We start from the raw sequence: 23,860 nt of genomic DNA on the forward strand, positions 1-23,860 counted from the left end.
AACTCACAAAAATATTCTATAAGTACTTAAGTACCTACCTACTTTTATACATCGTATAAAATACTCACAACATTGCCAGAACCTCGTCAGAACAACTTATTACTACCTTTAATTCCGTACGCAACCCTACATCATAACTCAAGGGGCATAAAAATCTAGCCTCATAGAATCCTAGGGCCCACATAATACCTAGGTAGTACCTAGACTCTATCTATAAGGGGTGCCACGCTCCCCCTATGTACTTTAAGCTTTGATGTGGAATTATGTCAAGAGGTAGTGCGTTAGTACTGTGGCAGCCCTTAAAACATGCTTTCAGATTAATGGACCTTAATTCGAGGGTGATAAGGGTGGTTTTTGGACTGTGTACGGTATGATTGATAGGTCTTGCTGTGTCCTAGGTCTGGGTCTTGTTTCAGCGTGCCTAGTAATGGGATATTAAGATGGCGGCTAGATAAATAGGTGGGTTGTCTGGATTTTTGTTTTAACTTTTATAACTGTGATGGCTGGTAGGTTTCGAAAATAAAATTTACGAATTTGTAAATTAACATATTTATCTTCATAAAACTTTAGGACTGAACTTACACTTCATGTATTTTGTACAATTGTCATGTCAGCGGGTAAGTCTGGTACACTGAGATACCGCTGATGACATTAGCAAGTACTCAATACTCAAAACTCAATCTTTTATTGCATCCATAAGCAAGTTTTACAGGTGTTCAATACATTAAATTAGGAACTTTATGGACCCTGTCGGGCACAGAAAATTAAAAAGGAGGAGGTAGGTACGGTCATGTGCAGAGAAACCTGACCCCCCTCTCATAGTAACAATGCTTCTGAGAGGGGTCAGATTTATCTGCCTTATACTGTACTTAGCTTAACCTACGCAAACGTACGCATAATTTCATATATTGACCTCTGAGAGAACAAAAAAACACGCATTCAAAAACTAAAGAGCATACATAACACATCAAACTTATAACACTCCTCTTTCTCAATTTACAGTTTAAAACGGTTACAAATAGATATTCATTGGTTCACTCGCTGCATTCACATTTAAAATTCGAATTCGCATTTTTAATGGAACCACAAAAGCTGAAAATCTATGTTTTTTTTTAATTCTGGCGGCAATGGAAACTAATGGAGAGGGTACGGTCAGCCAAAGTTGTAAATAGAATGGCGTGTCTGGATACTGGCAGGTTTTAGCTGGGACTGGCCGAAAATAGAGCGGTTTGATTTCAGCAATCACGTGAAGACGTCATTATTCTGAGTCAGTACTGTCAGGAGTCTATGGTGTCCACGATGGTGATAAAAATAGGTTGGTCTAAAGAAGTCTTGATTGGTAGACTCTAGTACTTATACAAAACACTATTACCTAATCATTGAGCAGGTCTGTACATAGGTGTAAGAGACACCTTATAGACGACAAAACCTCAAATCGAACCAAATAGTCACATACAAATACTTGTTTATGTTAAAAACTTGTCCAACTTATATAACCCTTCTTTTTGATCTAGCCACAGAAGGCTTTATGTAGACAGTACCCAGATGTCGGCCCACAATTTTTATTTTAATGGTAAATTCTGCCAATCGCCAGTTATAGAGAGAATAGGAAATGACGTCACAGCTGCCCGGCGATGCAAGCGTAATGGCGTCCGGAAACGGAAATGTTATATTGTTCTAATTTCAAAATGGCGTCCATGTTTGCATTTTCCTTCTCGTCTTGTGCGTAGCAATAAATTGTAGGGCTTTAATGGTTGATATAGGCATATAAAACAATGAAACTACTCGTATGAAAGAGGCAATCCAATAATAGATTTAAGGAGAAATTAAAACTTTTAATCTATGAAATAAGTATACAAACGCCTTTTCAAATAAAGAACATTAAAACCAGCATTTAAAAAAACTTCTTCTTTATTTTGTGGAAGTAAGTACGTAATCATCCGAACACTTTAAAGACAGACCATCTCAAATATGACACCATCTTAAAACAAAACGAAAGCTGAATCGAAATAATAATAACAGGAATATTATTGAAAAAAAAGTAGAGTGCAACCATTTTATTCTGACATTTCAACCCCCCAGTGCAGACTGTAAAATTGTTCAGTGAAACGGAATCGTAGGTATCAATAGAGAGTGGTTTTGTGCTCGGGACGTGTCAAAGTAGGACAATGCCTATTATGAAGGTACAAAGACTTAAGGACCCTCTTTCACACCTCTTGGCTTTTGATTCGGAATGTTGGTTTCGCTTCGCAAGCTAGTGATGTGTGGAATCGAAATAGATTCACATATTTTATATTTTTACAAGTATTGTAGCCCCACTTTGTTGTGACGATAACAGATAAATAGTTATACTGAAACATACATCATTCATAATACAATCGTGTTTTAACAGAGCAGAAATGTAAAGTACCTAAATATTAAATTACATAAATGTCTTTTTCAGAAGCTCTTTTATACCTATTATTACTAGAACACGTAAGTGTTATTTAACTAATAACATATACACTAATCAGTCTAATTTCATAAATTAACAAGTATTAATGTCGTCAAACCATTTTTTTTTTTCTATAAAACAATCATCAAAATAGGACTTAGGATTTCAAAAGCAGAAAAAAAACGACAGTACATTCCTAGCCATAACGCAAACATAAAAAATTCAACCCTCGAATCACATTCACACCTCGACGTCTATCTGTGTACAATAGTGACGCTACCGGAGACGTGTGAGATCTTGTATTCGAATGCTCTCGAATTGTTCTCGAATATTCTCGATTAATTTAAATAATGAAAGCGCGCGGTCTCTTAGACACAATGCGTGGCGCAGGGTTAACGTTCCAAGTTTGAATTGGTTGAAGTTTTCTATTTTGAATGGGACATCTATGATTCAGGGAAGGTGGAGATATTATTCTGTGTTGTCTTTATTTTGTTTATGTTTTGAAGCTGTCTCGCTAAATACTTTTGTCGGGTACTTCCCCTATATGAGGCATTGGCATCGCAATGGGACACCCTGTACCTATACTTAGCCCCGAATTCATAGAGCTTTTTGACACATTAAAATAGATTTAAAATTTACGTTGTGATATACGAAAACCAACTTTTTACCGACGCGACATAAAGAGCCGAAACTCGTGTTTTGCAGTGTTTTTCAAAATTAGTATTAAAACTACTAACCAACTACTATAGTGCGACAAACTTATCTGTTCCGGTGAAAGCGAACTAAATTGATCCATATCTCATTACTTACTAATGAATTGCATATTTACTAAGAAATATTAAACATTTATTTGAGCTGTCACCGGAACAGATAAGTTTGTGGCACTGTAACACGGTGTATAGTGCCACAAACTTATCTGTTCCGGTGACAGCTCACATAAATGTCTAATATTTCTTAATTCTTTAAGATTTTAAGTTTGCTCGTATTGTTAATTCGCTCTTGCGGTGTTAATAAACCCATCTAATCTTTTACAATATACAATTTATTAGTAAATATTGAGATATGAACCAATTTAGTTAACTGTCACCGGAACAGATAAGTTTGTCACACTGTATGAATTTGAGAGTTAGTCTGTGTGTTATGTTGTTGGTAGTAATAAATAATTACTTATTCTAAGAGCACGTCTTAAGATGTCGTCAACACTTATTTTATGCCGGAGAATCTTTATCTACCTTTTTAAACATAGTGCAACAGGCGCAAAGAAAATATTATTCTATCCTATTATCTGCGGGGGTGTTAGTGCACCAGGCTCTCTCGAATGGAACCTTTGTGCACCTCCCCTAGGGTCTAAACTCTAAACCACCCTCCTAAGCTATTTCTCAATTCCCACCACGCCGGTCCACTACTCTACAATATGTTGTATAGGTTTCCTCACTATGTTTTCCTTCAACGTAAGAGCACGTCGCAAAAATGGTAGGTACCTAAATTCCTTATTTTTAAAAAAAAGCATTGGTGCACGCCAGGATTAGAATCTTACCCGTTACGCCAAGACAGCTCTAAGAAGTAAACTAGCTTCCTCACTACCGTAATAGTTAACCCCGACGAAAAAGAGGGGTGTTATAAGTTTCAGGTGTCAGTGTGTCTATGTGGGTGTAAGTATATGTTTTTAGTAGCGTAAGTAGCTCCCAAACAGCTGAATAAATTTTCGTTTTGTTTTTTTGGGTCGTAGGACTCGTAGGTAATGTTACCTTAGTTGTTCTGAGCCATATGTTATCAAAATTGGCTTAGCCATTAACAAGTTATCCGACTTTTAGTTTTGACTGTCAGGGGTAATTTTACCACAGAATTATAAGTTTAGCTCAGACTTTTCCAGTTAGAGTAAAAGGGGTAAAACTATCCTAAAACCTCGGCAGGAACTAATCAGGTTAAAATTTCAATTTAGGGCAATGGCTGGGGTCTAGGTTTCCTAGGTACCCTACCTTGCCTAATCCTAAGTGCCTGAGAGGTAGCGGGCTAAGTAATTAGGGTGTCGGTAAAGTTGATCATGATTTCGTACCGTTTCTGAAAAGCTGTTACATTTTAACTATTGATTAAGGAATAAATATTTTCATGAATTAATGAAGGAATTAGAGTAGGTGTGTATCTTTCTTTATTGATCCCGTGTGATCCCGAGCTGAGTTTTGCTAACGTTAGGTACTTTATTTACTTTTATCAAGGTACCAAGGTAGAATCTCGGTTGGCACTTGGAACCATTTTATTCATACCTAAATAAATATTCAAGAGAGGATTTCGCTCTCAGAATGATTACGTCCTCACAAGCCAAAAAGAATACAAATTAAAAACCACACTTGGTAAACGTCATTCCATAGAGAAAATTCATTCAAGCATTATTTTCTCTATGACGTCATTCGGCTAAAGTTCGCGAACTCTTCTTTCCAAAACATCACCAAAATGAAGAAATTCCATAAAACAGATATAACTACAAATCCTAATCCACAATGAATAGGACAAAATGGGGAAACCCGTTCTAAACAAAACCAATCAAACCAAACACACTGGACAAACTAATCAATAATCATACACACAGCAGACCACCACAATGAAAGATGATGATGGTAAGTACCTATGGTGGTTCCATTTTAAGATAAGCATCCACCTTTCGGCAGTGTTGTTTTCATAGAAATTCATACAAGTGCGTCCCTTCTTCGGCAATGCCGGCGCCGTTTCTCCTGCTTTTTTGACAATCCTATTGGTGCGATACGTAAGGGGCCGTCCATTAATCACGTGAGGTGGTTTTTCTCATTTTTTGACCCCCCCCTCCCCCCTGGTGATATTTGGTGAGGTTTGGGACCAAAACAGAAATACCTAGTGCTTTTTGACAAAAAATTTATACACGTGATGTCTAACAAGAACCCCCCTCCCCCCTCGTGATGTTTCGTGAGGTTTTCAGTACCCCCTCCCCTCCCTAAGAGCCTCACGTGTTTAATGGACGGCCCCTAAGACGTAGACGCTTATCTTTATGTCTGAATATGGATTGTTTATGGGGAAGAAAACCAAGTGAAACTTTAGCAACACAATCGAGTGTGCCTTTCAGGTTCTGACCAGTTACATTATTGGGAAGAAAAAATGGCGACTGAACCAACCAATTAGAACTGGGGAATCGGGCCTGCTGGACAGTGGCGACATCTGGAATTGACTTTGCGTTTTCTTCCCCATTGCTAATGTGCCAGTGAGGCACGGTTTCCACGTAAGTGGAGAGGAGAGGAGACGAGAGGAGATGTGATTTCGTTATTTCCATGCTCTCCGCTTCGGTGGCAATGGCAATGGATCAAGCCAAGAGGAGAGGAGATGTCTCATGAGCAAGCTGATACATCTCCTCTCCTCTCCGCTATGGTGGAAACCGGGCCTGATTGTACGATACTGTTTTGTCAATTTACGATCGTTTTTCAACACTTTTGACCATACACTCCATCACGTCTCTATCCACCAGACGAAGAGGAGCAGTCAGTGGGGGGTGGCAAGTACCCCTGCGTGCCCTCGCTGGTGGCGCTACAGCAGGTAAGGCCGCCAATAATTGTACGGTAACAGTCGTGGATATATTATTATATGGAACACACGGTAACATTCGTGAAGTAAGGTAACACACGTGAAATTGATAAATCCTACTGTACATCCGAGTACGGATAAAAGGTCAGGCTAGGCATAATAAGAAGGTAAAGATAGATAGATAGATATTCTTTATTTGTACACAAAAACATGGACAACATTACAAAAAACTTAATCTAACACATACGTACAAATGGCGGTCTTATCGCTTAAAGCGATTTCTTCCAGACAACCTTTGTGTGGAAGGATATTTCGATGCAAAGGGTTAAGTGTACCAAAGCTGTAAAGCTTTATTTATGTCAAATATAAAAGGTTTTCATAAAGCATTTAAAACTTAATAAAACAAAATGATAATTAACCGATCATGAATGTTACGTAACACATTTAGTAACACTTGGTATTATTCTATGGTGTCTATCCCATGGAATGGGATTTAATCCAAATGACATAAGAAATTGTGAATTCTTGGACGAGAAGGACCCACATTCGTCATCATCATCATCATTAGCCTATAGCAGTCCACTGCTGTACGTAGGCCTCTCCCAAAGCACGCCGCTGGATGCAATTTTTCCCACATTCATCATCATCATCATCATCATCAGCCAATAATTATCCACTGCTGGACATAGGCCTCTCCAAAGGAGCGCCACAACACTCGGTCCTCGGCCTTCCTCATCCAACCACTACCCGCCACCCGCCTAAGGTCGTCAGTCCAGCGGGCAGGACCGCGTCCCACGCTGCGTTTGCCTGTTCGTGGTCTCCAATGGAGAACTCGTCTACCCCAACGGTAATCGGTTCCCCACATTACTTAAACCATTTTTGGCGGCTGATTTCCTCAGATGAGGAACCGGCTGCACTTGGCCAGGCTCGGGAAGAAGCTGATGAAGTGGACCGCCATCGCCACCAGGAAGGAGCTGCGGAGGATCGCTGCTGAAATGCTCATGTAAGTCTGGGATACATAACTACGGCTATATTGGTATCTAGCGTAGCGTGAGACGCACTGAACTGATGGTATTAGATAGCATCCACCTGAGGACGATGGCTGGTAAATTGCCCATGTAAGTCCAGGTGGCATAGCTTGGGTATCGCTATTGGAGTCTAGCGTAGCGTGGGACGCCCTGCAACTGCCTGAAGGCCTAGAACGGGGCAAAAGACGCGCACGTCAAGACTCACATCGCGCAGCTTCGAGAGCAAGTGCGATGGAAAACTTTTGTCACGTCTACACAGGATAGCAAGCTGGTGAGATGCTCTTGTAAGTTCAGAAGAGACATAAAACACAGCGCTTGGAATAATCCACAGCAGAACATGATAGCCTCTACCAAGACTGGAGGGTTATAGCCATCTCTTTTTTATTATCATTCAGTACCTCAGAGGTAAACAGTAATAAGTCCACTTTTTAAGAAAACGTTTTTTTAACTTTATTGAGATCGCGTAAATGAGCTCTATCACATAAGTAAGTGAAAAACAAGACAACAAAATTGACTAATTACTTTACTTTACTTTAGCATTAGAAAACGCAAAATAAATGGTTTTTTTTTCAGTGCCTGCAAGGACTACGAAAACGAGATTCGAAACGCGTATTTACTGCTCGCTAGATGTCGCTACTACTACCCCAACCTCAACGCCATGGTGGTCGAGGGACTGCCTGCTCATCCAAAAGAGGTAATGACATGTGGGGACACTCACACACGGCTATCTGGCCCCAAGCTAGGCAGCGCCTGTGATATAGGTGCCTCACAGCCAATATATCTACCTACATACATATTATTTACGCATAGGTACATATCGAGCACTTACATCTGTCTTTAAACAAATATCTGCCTCAGCCGGATACGAACCCGGAACCTTCAGCATAGCAGTCAGGGTCACTAACCACTACACTAGGTATTCGGTCGTTGATAAATGCATTTTCATCAAGATAAAATCCACACATACAATTATTATGATAATTTATAATTAATTTTAGGATACAACTGTATCACGAGCATTATCATAAAAAATAGTCAATATAGGTACTTAGTTTACTGTTAAGTTATATTGATTATGATTACACAATCGCAAAGATTGCTCCACACACGCTTATCGGACAATTAACTTTCACGTAACAATTAAATTTAAATTATCGTTTTAACCTTCGTTATCTATAACACCTATGACTTAACTGTTAAAGTTCAATTTACTGATGGATGAAGATGATTTTTTGAAGACGAGTCGAATAGAATTCGATTTTTGCACTGTTTTGGCGTGGCCTCCGTGGCGCAATGGCTAGCGCGTTCGGCTGTTAACCGAAAGGTTGGTGGTTCGAGCCCACCCGGGGGCGATATTTTTTAAATATACAGGGTGTTGCAAAAAGGGTATACTAAGCCGAAACCTACATGTGCAGCATTGTTATATCTAAGTCTGAAACTGAAATCAGCAGGGCGATCACGAAAAACAGAGCTAGGTTGTCTTGAAAAAATTCGCTTTTAGCGATAAGACCGCCATTTTTGGACCTATGTATACAAAATAATAAAGACTATGCAAATCATATACTTAAAACATAGATATTATGTATTTTTCTGTTTTGGGGTTAGTTGGTCCGTTGACCAATGCGCCAAGGGTCGTGGGTTTGGTTCCCAAAGAGGGCGGATATACCTACCTTCTTGGATATGCTTGAATTTATAACAGTTTTTTAATCGTATTATTCCACAAAACTGTAATATTAAAATTGTATACTCCATCCACTTTCCAGCGAGCTCCACTTATAGTTAAAATCATCGGAATGGGGGTAAAAAGTAGCATGTAATAGTAATAGTATATTTATTGCAACTATGTAAGTTTTACCATAGACTAATACACTAATGTTTTATAATACATTAGTCTTAACATTATGTACACATGGTCCTTAACATAGTGCCCTTTAGGGCATAGCAAGTTTAGTTCTTATATCTAGGTAATAATATTGATCTAGGTTGTCAACTTCCTGCATACTTTCACACACATAATAACGCAACCAACGTTAAAAACCCTTGATATTCAGCACTAAAAGACATAAGTACTTATAACTTTTGAACGGCCTAAAATTAGCTTATTCTGAAAAAAAAAGTCTTTTTGGGAACTACACTACCTCATAAAGATACACCGACACGTTTAACTTATAAAACCCTTCTTTTTCGGTAAGGGATAAAAAAAATGCGCAATGCAGCTATGCAACTGTACCTACAACAACAACCACAACCTGCAAAAGTTTTTTTTGTACATAAGGCTTGGGTGATAAAATACATGCTGTCACTCTCTGATATTATTTTATTGATAGGGATAGCATTAATTTTATCCCACAGGTAGCCGCTAACCAGATATTGTGAAACAGGGCCTAAATATTTAAAATAAGCACAGTTAAATCGTCGCAGTCGTAGAACAATGACGGATCTGCAAAACAGCAACTTTACAGGAGAGCCAGTTAAAGTTTTTAAACAACGTTTTGTTCGATAAAATGAAAACGGCTGAAGCGATTCATTTGAAATTTGGTCACATTATTATACGAATGGACTTTTGCAATATAGCCTGTATAATTAGTCTGTATTAAGTCTAGGTTTCCTGAAAAATCAGATAGGTCATTGTTCTATGTATCCTACTATGTCGCATTATATGATACGTCGTATTTTACGGACTTTTATTGCGTATCTAATGGCGTATTATAATTTTCGTCGTTGTTTTAGGGAATATATGGAAAAATTCAAAGACGGATCTTTAAATAACCTATTTAGGAGGGTGCGCCATATTATTTTTTGTTTAGGTCCTATTTTTTTTTACGAAATACAATTATTTTATAAAATGTTTTTTGAAGACCCCATTGTGTCCAAGCATCAGCCAATAATCATCCAATGCTAAACATAGGCCTCTCCCAAGGAGCTCCACAACACTCGGTCCTCGAACTTCCTCATCCAGCCACTACTGGCTACCAGCCTATGGTTGTCCTTATTTGTGACTCGAGACTTCGTTGACCCCAACGGTTATTGGTTCTTCGACAGATATAGCCAGCCCACTGCCACTTCAGCTTGCACATTTTGACAGCTATGTCGGTAACCTTAGTCCTCTGACGGATACCCTCATTTCTGATACGATCCATCAGAGAAACCCCAAGCATAGCACGCTGAGCGACTTTAAATCGGTGGACTAGTACTACCCACCTATCTGCCCCATACGTCATCACTAGTAAGATGCACTGGTTGAAGAAGACTTTTGTCTACAGGATCTAATGATAAAAGTCTTCTTCTCTGATCAGGGATGGCCCAGGAGAATATGTGACGGAGTTTCCCAACTCAATTGTGACATTTGTGACCTTTTTCTGGGCAAAGGTCTCTTCCTGGGTCTTCCAGCTATCCCTGTTCATGGCCTCCTCATTCCAGTTCCTACTAAACACGTCTAGGTCATTCCGTTATCTTCTTCTGGGTCTGCCCCTGTGCCGGCGGCCGTTATCGGCTACCCATTTGGTAGCATTTTTACCCTACCTATTCGGCTGCATACGACAGACGTGCGCCGCCCAGTCTCACTTCAGTTTGGCGGTCTTAGCACCAACGACGAAGGACGCTATCTCGCCCAAATAAATTACTCATTGACATATTGTATTTCCTGCCTATCTACCTCAACCCTACGTTTCGTGCTGTCATGTCTGTTGTCTTCAAACGGTTCACCTTTAGTCCAACTTCAAGGCTTGCCGTGGATAGCTCTCGCAACATTTGTTGGAGCTCGGGCGTTGAGTGGGAGAATAGGGCAATATCGCCCGCAAAGCCGAGGTTTGACTATTTTTTACTTTCGAAATTGATGTCCTTGTCCTCCCAGGACTGTGTCAACTTCTTGAAGACCTCTTTGAGGAAAATTGTAAAGCGTGTACAGCGAGAGTCGCCTTGGTGGGCTCACCTATTTTTAAGAGGAAAAGCCCCAGTATCAATCGAATGCTGGTGATTGTGAAACAGCTGAGGAAAATTATCATCCCCAAGCAGTTCAAGATGATCCTTACATAGCTACGGATAAGATGATACCAATTTCCTTAATTATTTACTGCCCGCAAACAGTAAATTCACTGCTGTCCGATCACGTTAACTCCCCCACGATGCCATTCACCCCTAGAACTAGAGAATTTACTGATTGTGGTCTGTCAATGAAGGAAATTGCTGTCATCTTATCCGTAGCCATGTAAGGATCCTATCAAACTGCTTCGCGATGGTCATTATCCTCAGCTGTTTGACAATCACCAGCATTCGGTTGATGTTAGGACTTTTCCTTTGCAGTTGATGTAACGGTAGCTGTTAATACAGAAATTTAATGTTTGATGTGGATTCTACGGCTGACTTGGTTTGTATGTTTGGTAACTCATGTAAATGGCTGGAAAAACATAATTCCAAACCTACCCGCATGGTACCGTGCTCCCATCGTCACCTGCCTCTGGCAGTAGAGTTGATGAACAACAAAAGTACTTAAGTACATAATTTTACATTGTTTTTTAGCACATAGTTTTAAAAACATAATAAATTAGCAAAAATATACTGAAAAATCATAAATTTATTTATTTTCCAATGAAAATACGTGATATTGTGAAAGAAGAACGACGTATCCTAAAATAATTCCAAAGAATAACGACGGTTATCTACACACGTCTACCACTTATCCATAGAACAATGACGGTATATACAAAACACCAATAGTTAGGACAAAGAACATAGTCGCATTTGAAATACCGTCACTAAATTTAACAAACAAACAATATTGTTTTTTTAATACACCGTACCTAATTATAACTAACTTCTCAATGATTTTAGCGAAAACTAGGGCTTTTATTTTTTTTAAACAAAGTTCCAAGAATAACGACGTATTTAAGAGACCGTCTTTGTTCTATGGGAGAAGTATTAAAAGAATATTTACTTGGAAAACAGAACTTTTTAAATAATAATTATAGCAAAAAACATTTTAAGTACTCATTACGTGTTCCATGTGCTCCTACAGAGAACACTGACAGAACAAACAAACCGTCGCGCGGGAGCGGGTCGCAGGGGGCGAGGGTCACCGCGGAACATCGACGGGACGGCACAAGCGCCCATGTTCTACGCGAAAAAATCAAAACCGTCAGTGTTCGACTCTGTATTTCGCTTATTATAAAAGATTTAAAAAAAAACTTTTGTTGTATAGGTAAATAATGAAATTTTAAAGAAGAATCTGCAATAATCCGAAAATCGAAAAAAATCAGATCCGTCACTGTTCTACGACTGCGACGATGTTTGTATTAGTCCTAATTCAGGCGTAAATATTTCTCTATTAATATTGTCTTAGGTATGTATAAATCCTAATACTCAGCATAATATTACAATTTCAATATCACATCGTTCTATTTAATCAGATGGTCTAGCCAGAACAATAGATATTAATAACACATCAATGGATTCAGATTAAGATGAGAAATACCACAAGTCGTTAGCAATAAGCAATGTCACTGGATTTGTTCAAGTGTTAATTGTGTAAATAGGTGAAAATTAAGATAGATAGATAGATAAAGAGTTTATTTGATCCACTTTCTTACATACATAACAAATCACAATGACAGATAATTATACATAAACTTGTACTTATAACTAAGATAAAGACAGGTTTGTACTTAGCAGGTTGTGTGTTGAAGCGGACCAAAAGGGTGAAGTAACTCTAACTCAGAGTGGATGTTTACTCCAGGAGCAAACCGCTGATTTTCAGTTACCTTTCATTGAATTGTTTATGGCTATTAAAATTATTGCCTAATGTTTAAATTATTCTCCATCTAATATAATTATTGTACGTAATTGTATGATTAAAATTACGGTTAGGGCCCCTTAGGGCCTGTTCACAATGTCTGAAGAATGGCTATCTGTGGGATAAAAGATAGTTATGCTGTCACTCTCTGTAATTATGTTTTAGACATTGTGAAACAGGCCCTTAACATTAAACAATTTAAGATATTACAAACAATAAGGGTCCCAAGTGGAAACCTTGTAGGACGCCGGAAGTAACCATAGCTGTATCAGGCCTAAAACCATTTTACAGCAACAATTTGGGTACGGGTATGTGGTGTATAGGGCATCCTGCCAGAACTACACTGTATGATATAGTTTGACACGTTACATGTTTCAAATGTCCCAATGCCGAAATAGGCCTGCTGGAAAGTGCTGGAACATCTCAATCCTCTTTGAAAACACAAGCATAACTCATACCATGCTTATTGCTTAGTGGAAATCCAATAAAATCATACACTTGGACTAAATACGTACTACGTGCTTTTTGGACGAATGTATTGCGTGAGCAATTGTTAGCATAATCATCAACAACATATACGTACACGTTGTTGTAATTATGAAATTATTGATACAGTTGTAATATTTGTATCTTCATCGTGTGGCCTCCGTGGCGCAATGGCTAGCGCGTTCGGCTGTTAACCGAAAGGTTGGTGGTTCGAGCCCACCCGGGGGCGTTATTTTTTGCCCCATTTTATAAGTTGTCTTTAATTTCACCACCTATCATCAACAGACTTGATCCATGGTTCTCTTTGCACGACCCTATATAACTACCCTCATACGTATTGTTTTACTACTTTTCCGTGTCATATGGACAACAGGTCGGTGCACTACTAATCACAAACTCATCTTCACTACATTCACTATCGCTTTGTGTCTGACTGCTGTCTTTACGCCGTCCCGTTTCTTCTTCTCAATTTTCCTCTTCTTTTACTTCTACTTCCTTTACTTCTTCATATATTACCGTGTCGGCAATATATATATACTACATACTAAACAATAGCTACACCGGAGTTTTGTGAAATTGTTGGTCAGTGAGATAAGCGTCATTTGCTGACTGCCTAGGGTGCACCAACGTAACTACCTACTTATATCAGGAACTTATCATACATCACTCGAGGAGGCTTCTTTCGTGCATCTAACAATGTCACCACCAGCATTCGTTACTGCCCATCCATTCACGTACTTTACCTTTTATACGTCACTCAAGAGGCTTTCGTGCATCCAACAATGGCATTACCACCACTATTCGTCATCGTCCATCCTTTCCTCTAATACGTACCGTGTTGCGTGAGCGGTTGCTCACATCACTTATAACTGCTTAGTCTGCATAATGTATACGTTGTAATTAATTATGAAATTATTGATACAGTTGTAATATTTGTATCTTCATCGTGTGGCCTCCGTGGCGCAATGGCTAGCGCGTTCGGCTGTTAACCGAAAGGTTGGTGGTTCGAGCCCACCCGGGGGCGATATTTTTTGCCCCATTTTATTAGTTGTCTTTAATTTCACCACCTAACATCAACTTGTTCGATGGTTCTCTTTGCACGACCGCATATAACGAATGAAAATTGTGTTACTACTTTTCCATGTCATCTAGACTAACAGTTCGGTGCACACACGGTGATCACAAAAGTGTCGTCGTTATACGTCTTCTCCTTCGTCGACACTTTTCTTAATTTTATCACATTTCTTATTAATTTTCTTCTTTTTCTTTCTCTTCTTCTTTTGCTTCTTCTTACACTACACACAATAACCAGACCGGAGTTTGTCACTGTGGTGAAATTATTGGTCAGTGAGATTAGCGTCTTTCGCTGACTGCCTAGGTTGCGCCAACGTAACTACTTACTTATAACAGGAACCTATCATACATCACTCGAGGAGGCTCCTTTCGTGCATCTAGCAATGTCACCACCAGCATTCGTTACTGTCCATCCATTCACGTACTTTACCTTTTATACGTCACTCAAGAGGCTTTCGTGCATCCAACAATGGCATTACCACCACTATTCGTCATCGTCCATCCTTTCCTCTACTATAGGACTTAATACGTACCGTGTTGCGTGAGCGGTTGCTTACATCACTTATTACTGCTTAGTCTGCATAATTTATACGTTGTAATTAATTATGAAATTATTGATACAGTTTTAATATTAGTATCTTCATCGTGTGGCCTCCGTGGCGCAATGGCTAGCGCGTTCGGCTGTTAACCGAAAGGTTGGTGGTTCGAGCCCACCCGGGGGCGTTATTTTTTGCCCCATTTTATTAGTTGTCTTTAATTTCACCACAGGCCTATCATCAACAGGCTTGTTCCACGGTTCTCTTTGCACGGATATAACGATTGCAAATTATCTTACTACTTTGCCATGTCATCTAGACTAACAGGTCGATGCACTACTGATCACAAACTCGTCGTCGCTATTCGTCTTCTCCTTTGTCGTCTCTTTTCTTAATTTTACCACATTTCTTATTATTTTTCTTCTTTGTCTTTCTCTTCTTCTATTGCTTCTTCTTACACTACACACAATAGCCAGACTGGAGTTAGTCACTGTGGAGAATTTATTGGGCAGTGGGATCAGCGTCATTCACTGACTGCATAGGGTGCGCCAACATACCTATATCAGGAACCAATGATGATACATTACTCGAGGAGGCTCCTTTCGTGCATCTAACAACGTATCACCGCCACCATTCGTCACCGTCTATCTTTTCCTCTACTATTGGACCTAATACGTGCTTATACCGTGTTGCGTGAGCGGTGCTTACATCACTCATTACTGCATCATCTGCATAGGTACACGTTGTAATTAAATATGTAATTATTAAAACAGTTGTAATATTAGTATCTTCATTGTGTGGCCTCCGTGGCGCAATGGCTAGCGCGTTCGGCTGTTAACCGAAAGGTTGGTGGTTCGAGCCCACCCGGGGGCGATATTTTTTGCCCCATTTTATTCTTAATTGGTACTGTCTTCAACTTCATGGGGTATCGTACCACCACCGAACGATGCATAGGAGTGCATAGCGTGGGACTCATGCAGATCTACCAATAATAACCACTGAGATCAATAACATTAAGTATCCTAAGGAATCACAATAGCATTTTTCTCTTAATTTATACTGTCTTCAACTTCATGGGGTATCACCAACAGCTACCACACCACCACTGTTCGGTGGTGGTAGCACCACAGGACAAGACAGGGCTCATATGGCAAATAAAAGACACAAAGACACGCAGTGTCGATGAAACGAAAAATTACTAATGTGTCCGTGGTAATACGGTAGCTGATAATGATGAGATAGATGTGAAAAATATACCTACAAACTAAACAATAAAATGGGGCAAAAAATATCGCCCCCGGGTGGGCTCGAACCACCAACCTTTCGGTTAACAGCCGAACGCGCTAGCCATTGCGCCACGGAGGCCACACGATGAAGATACAAAATATTACAACTGTATCAATAACTTCATAATTAAATTACAACGTGTAGGTACGTATGATGTTGATGATCATGCAAACAATAGCTCACGCAAACTTACATCCGGTGCACGTAGGTAGGCACGGTTCAAACAACTAGGTAGTTCTGAAGTTTTCAGCGTGTGCATATAATATGTACCTTGTCACACAGTGGCTTTATTTATTTATTTAATTCTTTATTGTACAAATGTTACAAATAAAAGTACAACACCCTTTGTACTTTTATTTGTAATATTCTTTAGACTTTATGTAGTTGATCAAAATATTACTAGTAATTAGTAAACCATGACGTCAGTTATAAAGGTATGGGTTGTGACAAAGACAATAGGAGTAGTATTTGAAATAAAACTTGAAACACACTGATCAAACATAACGTGTGTTTTGTCAACAGGCCCAGACGAAGGTTTACTCGACATTCAAATCGATCACTGGAAGCAGAATTGTCAAGTTCGAAATCTCCAATGTAAGTTTTATTAGTTATAATGTCAATACACACACAGCTTTGATAAATAATACTCGAACTATGTAGATGAAGTGTCAATAAAGCGTCTGTGCAAAAGACACGTCTCGAATAATAACACCTCATTTACTAAGATAACTCTTATTTTCAAGTAGTTTGTTAGAAGATTTTTGACTTTACCATCGTCATTTTCTTTTTTTCTTACCTCACCAAAGCTAACCAGCAGCATCCATCAAATTTAAGAGTCTTTCATGGACCCCACCGCTGCATGCTGGCATACTGGTGGTAATGGGGGGCCATTAAGACTATTTTCTTTCTTTAAATTATGTTTGTGTTGTGTCTGTTTCTGTGTTTGTTAGAAATAAATGAATTTTCATTCTTTCTATTACTTCAACAGAACGACAAGGAACCCTACGTGTTCCTAGCGATAGAGCGTGGCGGGGAGACGGTGGCGGAAGCCAAGAAGGCCTGGTACATTCTGCTGCGGGTCATGACGAGGATCCTGCAGCTGAAGCTGAGCTTCGTCACCGCAGAGATGTCGCACAGCGGGGCTAAGAAGTGAGTTTGAGTTTATTTACTGCCAGTTTAAGTAACTCTACCTATGATTAAATCTTAACAAACTATTTGAATATGATAACGTTTTATAAACAATATACTCAGACTTGATTTTTCAATAGTCAGATGCTGTCGCATGTGAATGTTTTTATATGACAGCAACAATTGTATTTCTCAGATATCATTTATCTGACCATTGAAATCAGCCCATAGCATAGAATAGAATAACAAAACAATAACAATGATTATTCCACAGAAAATCAAATGTCCTCGGCAAAATCGTGATACCAAGGATCAACTCAACCATCAAGTACATCCTCAGTGAACTGGAGGAGAAGGACCGAGAAGAGTTCTACAGAATCAAGAAGATCATGAAAGTCAAAGAAAAACAAATTAGAAAGAAGATGGAGCTGGCTGGAACGCTAAGCACACCCAAACAGGTGGAGGAGGAAGAAGAAGAAAAACAAGTAGAAGAATTGCCTGAAATACCGCTACCGCCATCACCACCAAAAGCTAGAGTTTCAGTGCAACTCCCATCCCCTCCACCAGAATCTTTACCACCCACTCCACTGTTCAAATCGGAGGAATCTCTGTCATCTCCGAAGGCACCGCCAATCGAACCAGAACCAACACCATCTCCCAAACCAGTACCAACACCACCACCAAAACCTGTACCAGCAGCCAAACCCATACCGTTGCCACCAGCACCTTTACCACTACCAAGTAAGGTTTGCAAAATCTGCAAACTTTCCATGCAATCACCATCAGATCCGAATTTTGTCCTTCCAAACGCATGCAGGGTTCCGCTATCTATTTCTACAGATGATTTGGGCGAAAATACTTGTGCAATATGCAAAAGACCGCTACTTAAATTGCCAATGTTAGAGCAAAAGATATCTGAGATAAAACCACGCCTAGTCCCACTTCAAGTAGAAACAAAAGAAATTACTAAAATTTTAAGGATATTGAAAGACGGTGGAATTGTTTTTGAAGAAGTTAAGGAGATTAAAATTCGCACCGAGCATCAGCTTCCTCAAAATGTGTCTGATAGAATTTGTAGACTGAAAAGTTCTGCTTGCAAAATGATTCAGCCTTTTTCAGGGGCTAATTCCATAAGAGCGGCATATTGTCACCAAAATGCTTTTATCAGAACGTGTACACCGAGTCCTTATAACAACTCAATTTTAAATGGAAGTCTTAATTATCAGCAGATAGCTTCTTTGACGTCTTTGCTCAAACAATACTTAGGATCAACATCTGAGGCTTGGAAAAGTATTGAAGAAACATCTGGTATTTTTTGTGACGTGAATATAACTCGTTCTTGTTCTACTGTTGGCCCCAGACCTATTTCTGATATGGCAGTTGCAGAAAACGATTTATTCAAAGAAGGTGAAGGTGAAGATATACACAAAAACACGGATGATATTTTCAGAAATGCACACAGAGCAATTATTACGGAAATAGAAGATGAATTTACTTCACCTGACAGTAATGAGCTATCACTAGTAAATGATATGGAAAATAAAATTGAACCATGTACAAATAATGATATATGTGTAAAAGACACAACAATATTAAAAACGGTAACTTCAGAAGCTAAAGTTAACATAATTGAAAATGAAATAAAACAATTGAGTTTATCAAATACGGAAGATTGCAATAATAACGAGCAATAAATAATACTAAAGCCTAGTCATTATAAATAAATAATATTATCCTAAGTAGTATAAATGGATAACGAAACCCCAAAGACATCACAAACAAAACCAAAAGCCGTAACATCTAAAAGGCCAAATCCTGATATTGAAACTAAAGAGATAACTAAAACTATAAGGGTTCGCAAACAAGATGGCACAGTACTTGAAGAAGTGAAAGTCATTAAAATCCGCAAAGAAATCGAAATCTCTGAAAGCAAATCAGATTCTCCTAGTCAGCCAGTTAGTGAGAAAAATTCCAGATGCATGTCGGATTGCGCTAGCAAATGTAACAATCCGTTCTCAAGATCAAACACTGTTGGTGCAGCACTTTGCCACAAGAGGTCTCATAATCAGGTCCAATCTTTTATAATCAATACTAACACTGCATCTGACCAATGCCAAACTGCTGCCTCTAGGACAACACTTTTAAGACAATTTGTGGGTTCTTCTTCAGACTTTCCCAAAAATTCTGCAGATGAAATTAGCAAAACCGATAAATTACGTTTATTTGAAAATCAAAATATAACATTTTCTAAAAGCGATACAGGTTCTCCAAGAACTTCCAGTTATATCAACATGACTACTACTGACGACCCATCAAACGAATACGAGGATTTGTACAAAAATGAAGATATGAAAGTACAATTTAGTTTTTCAGAGAATCCCGTCTCCACTGACCACGACGATGGAAAAGTTACAGAAAGAAAATACGAATTTACACAACAAAGTGAATACGTGCCCCAAAGTGATGATCCTAAAATGCAACACGATACTAAAGATATTGATGATCATTGAATTTGTCCCTTTTCATAGTTAAAAATATATTTTCGTATGCAGCTATGGCTGGAGCACGAACGTCAACCCCGCCATGTTCACAGCAACCCCAGCCCCAACCACAACCACAGCCGCAACCCCAATCCCAATCCCAATGTCAACCCCAATGCCAATCAGCACCAAAACCCGAGTGTCAACCAAATCCAAAAAGAACAGGCCACGACATAGAAGTCAAAGAAATAACAAAAACTATACGAATCCGGAAACAAGATGGAACTATTCTGGAAGAAGTGAAAGTTATCAAAATCACCAATGACATTGAGTTTGAAGATGTATCAGACGATCCCAGTGCATGTGTAAGCTGCAATCAATCTAATACTTCCGTTGACAACCCGTATTCTAGATCACGCACTGTTGGTGCTGCTTTATGCCAACCCAATTCCTTCCGTAGATTTTGCGCTTCAACAGCTAGTCAAGGCCCATCTGAAGATACGGATGGCATGACATCACTGACAGCACTTTTGAGACATTTCGTTTGTTCAACAACGCAGTTACTGAAGAAATTTGAACAGAAAGCTGCTGCAGCAAATAATAATAAGAATGCTTTAATAAATTCTCCATGTCCCGAAATGTGCCCAGTGCAAGAAATGGATGAAGAATCGACAGGCAGATATATCGATAGATTGAAGTTTGGGATGGAATTTCATCCTATAACTGAAACTTTAGAAGAAAATAGTGAAACTGAACTGGTTTGTGACGAGAGAGTTTTAAAAGAGATTGGGGACCAAGGTGTAGGAGAAAGACAGAGTGATGTGACATTACGTAACGAACCGATTTGAATAATGTTGTACATACTTGGAATTTCTTGAACATAACCTGTTGTTGCGGTTCTCTTCATCATTATCATCTTCATTGCCATATGTTTGTAATTTATCAAGCTGAATTTTACAGTAATCTGAATAAATACCTTAAAAAATATTAAATCTTTTGATTTTGAAATGTAAAAAAACTTTATTTATAATAAAAATGATCATCCACGCACATCACATCAATACAATATTGCATACTACCTCAATAAAGACTACTTACCGATAACATTTAAAAAATAAATAAAAAACATAAGCGATTCTTGGCTTGGCACACGATTTCGAATAATTAGTCGAATGCAAAACAAAGAATATTGATCGATTATTTTCTTGTTTTAACTATGTAGCATGCTTCACATGTATACATTTCAAGATAGGGATATGAAACTGGGCGAACAACATACATTTAGTTGTAATTAACCAACGCAAAAAAATCCCTGACATTCAATACTAAAAGTCGCATTACTTTCAATGGCTAAACCGATTTTGATAATATATGGCTGCGAACACTCGATGTATGATCCAAAAGGAAAAATCTACGAAATTCGGGTCAGCCTTTTGGGAGCTAGGCTTCCACAGACAGATAGACAGACCAGCCCCCCTACTCTTGAAAGGCAATGTATTGCGTCTGTCTTGCGTTCCCAACATGAAAATAATCATAACATATCCTCAGATGCGTTTTTCTAAAAATTAAAAATACAAATATGATCAGCTAGGTAAAGCCTATTTTGAGAACCTAGAAACAATAATATAATGCCTACAATTTAGAAGTTAACTTTCAAAAAGGCCAAAAAAGGCTTTTTCAGCCATAATCCTAACTAATATTATAAATGCGAAAGTAACTGTGTCTGTCTGTCTGTCTGTCTGTCTGTCTGTTACTCTTTCACGCCAAAACTACTGAAGGGATTTGAATGAAATTTGGTATACATACGGTCTAGACCCTGGAAAAGAACATAGGATACTTTTTATCCCGGAATTCCCACGGGAAAACTTTTTAAGGCGAAGCGAAGCGCGCGGGAACAGCTAGTCAGAAATAAATTGTACATCCTGGGTACTTGGTTCTTACTGCTAGGTTCTGAAAAAAGGCCTTATCTTGCTGATATTTTGACTCTTTGTAAAATCGATTTTAAAGAGAGTTATGATTTTTTTAATGTTGAGAACGCAAGACAGACGCAATACATTGCCTTTCAAGAGTAGGGGGGCTGACACGTTAAATATAACACCCTTGCTTATCGTTGGGGGTTAGAAACAATGATTTCAAAAGGAAGGATACGCCCGTCAGAACGTTTTGTCATAAGAAAATGGCACCCGCTCGCTGGCCCTAAATTCATACAAATTATGACAGATTTATGAGATTTTAGGGCCAACGCGCGGGTGTCATTTTCTAGAACGGTTGGGCCTGTCCTTACGCTAGTAATATATAAGTCAATGGTTAGAAAGCTTTTAAAACGAAATAGTAAAATGACGTTTCTGCCAGCCCTACGTATTTCCCTCAGTTGGCGTACTCCCAACGACCGTAGTAGTACGCAACTACGCAGACGTGACGTCACAAGCGCGTGCGCAGACGCAAATACGGAGACTTGGGGGGTCACTCTATACAGGGTGTTGCAAAATTGGTATACTAAGCCAAAACCTACATGTGCAGCATGTTATATCTAAGCCCGAAACTAAAATCAGAATTTGAAAATTCGCGAAAAAAAAAAATATTTTCCATAGAAACTTTGTTGGTCACGTGACTTTTTACTATGAAAAAAAAAAAAAACCCGATTTTCCAAATTCTGATTTCAGTTTCGGGCTTAGATATAACATGCTGCACATGTAGGTTTCGGCTTAGTATACCAATTTTGCAACACCTGTATAGCTCCTTACAGACCGGCCCAACGAACGCCCAACGAACGCACAACGATGGATATTGTATCATACATAATACAGGACAGATTGCAGCAACGACGGTCAACGAAACCCGTTCGTTGGCGTTTGTTTGGCCGGTCTGTACGCAGCTTATGACAAAATATCTCGCTGTATTAAACGCATACAGTAACTTTGTATTAAACGTGCCCATTGCATGACAGCCTCTCTTTCGTTCACTTTTCGTCAGTGTAGGTAGAATAGAAAGAAAGATAAACATTTATTGAATACCGAATAATGGATCAAGAAACTCACGACATTCAACACAAAAAATCGCTTAACAAAAATCGTTCAGCCGTTTTGGAAGCTACATATATAACTACAGATACGCACAGCTCCACAAACATGTTAAATTTATAACACACTTATTTTTACGTCGGGTGTTAATAAAAGAAGCCACCTCTCCTGTATCAATTGATTGCGTGGTCCCACAAGGGTCTCACCTGAGTCCTTTGTTATTCATTATTTTTATCAATGATTTCATACATCGATTGTCATATTAATATGATGTAAGTATACTTGCTTTCTACACGCAGATGACCTGAAATCGTCGAAATGTTACAATGGCGGGATTCCTGTGCGGGACAGTTTTTAGTTGGATTTGTTTAAACACAAATTTTCTACTATCGTCTAATTATAGTAATCGCCTTCTAAATCAACCCTTTCCCTGTCTGGCCGTCTGTCTGTCCGGGATCGCTCGGAATGTTACATCTGACTGTGTACATAGAGTTGTAGACGATACTAAGTACGTGCCTAGCGTTGTAGACATTAGTAAGGAATCATTAGCTGCTGGGATTTAATTTATTCGTCTGCTTGATCAGTAGGTTAGCACTTAGCACCGTATGTTTGATACCTACGAGTATACCTACTATACTTACCATAAAAAAAAAACATTAAGCGTCCACCTATCAGTGTCATTATAGGAATCGGATCAAACGGATGATATATATGCACGAAGAAACGTCAGCAATGCCGATGAAGTGGACGCACTTGTGTGTACTGATTTCTAATTAAAACCTAAATTCTAATTTCTATACAAAAAATACTGAATGCGATGCGTCCGTTGCGTATGATGGCGAAAGGTGGGCGCTTACCTTAACAGAATAAAAGTCACTACCCTTCAGCTTACAGCTCAGTATATACAGGATGCCGCAAAAGTGAAATACATAGTAAGCTGAAGGGTGGTAACTTTTATTCTGTTCGGCTTAGTATACACTTTTTGCAACACCCTGTATAAGGGCAGGGTACAGAGTGCAGTCTCTCTCACAACATTAGTCTGCGGCGGATGTT

At 38.9% G+C, this 23,860-nt stretch overlaps 1 protein-coding gene and 6 non-coding genes across 8 annotated transcripts; 6 read left to right on the forward strand and 1 right to left on the reverse strand.

The window, feature by feature from the left end:
- Positions 1-4,818: 4,818 nt before the first annotated feature.
- Positions 4,819-20,774, forward strand: LOC105393867. 2 transcript variants are annotated; one of them, XM_011565684.3, is made up of 7 exons: positions 4,819-5,049; positions 5,925-5,992; positions 6,880-6,983; positions 7,582-7,702; positions 16,702-16,773; positions 17,168-17,328; positions 17,582-20,774. In XM_011565684.3, the coding sequence occupies exons 1-7, from the start codon at positions 5,034-5,036 to the stop codon at positions 18,999-19,001; spliced, it is 1,962 nt and encodes a 653-aa protein (XP_011563986.3). In that variant the 5' UTR covers positions 4,819-5,033; the 3' UTR covers positions 19,002-20,774. The 2 variants fall into 2 exon arrangements, with proteins under 2 accessions (XP_011563986.3, XP_048489353.1); XM_048633396.1 differs by lacking the exon at positions 16,702-16,773.
- On the forward strand, positions 8,288-8,360 carry Trnan-guu. The gene has a single exon. It is a non-coding gene; the product is annotated as a tRNA-Asn (tRNA).
- On the forward strand, positions 13,439-13,511 carry Trnan-guu. The gene has a single exon. It is a non-coding gene; the product is annotated as a tRNA-Asn (tRNA).
- On the forward strand, positions 14,234-14,306 carry Trnan-guu. The gene has a single exon. It is a non-coding gene; the product is annotated as a tRNA-Asn (tRNA).
- On the forward strand, positions 15,007-15,079 carry Trnan-guu. Its single transcript has one exon. It is a non-coding gene; the product is annotated as a tRNA-Asn (tRNA).
- Positions 15,693-15,765, forward strand: Trnan-guu. Its single transcript has one exon. It is a non-coding gene; the product is annotated as a tRNA-Asn (tRNA).
- Trnan-guu lies at positions 16,185-16,257 on the reverse strand. The gene has a single exon. It is a non-coding gene; the product is annotated as a tRNA-Asn (tRNA).
- Positions 20,775-23,860: the final 3,086 nt, after the last annotated feature.

The sequence above is a fragment of the Plutella xylostella genome, chromosome 2 (genome assembly GCF_932276165.1).
Source record: "Plutella xylostella chromosome 2, ilPluXylo3.1, whole genome shotgun sequence".
Classification (NCBI taxonomy): domain Eukaryota; kingdom Metazoa; phylum Arthropoda; class Insecta; order Lepidoptera; family Plutellidae; genus Plutella; species Plutella xylostella.

Coding starts and splice junctions, on each gene's coding strand:
- LOC105393867 (XM_011565684.3), top strand. Junction 6,984..7,581: donor ATCGCTGCTGAAATGCTCAT/GTAAGTCTGGGA, acceptor TTTTTTTTTCAG/TGCCTGCAAGGACTACGAAA. Junction 16,774..17,167: donor TCAAGTTCGAAATCTCCAAT/GTAAGTTTTATT, acceptor TTACTTCAACAG/AACGACAAGGAACCCTACGT.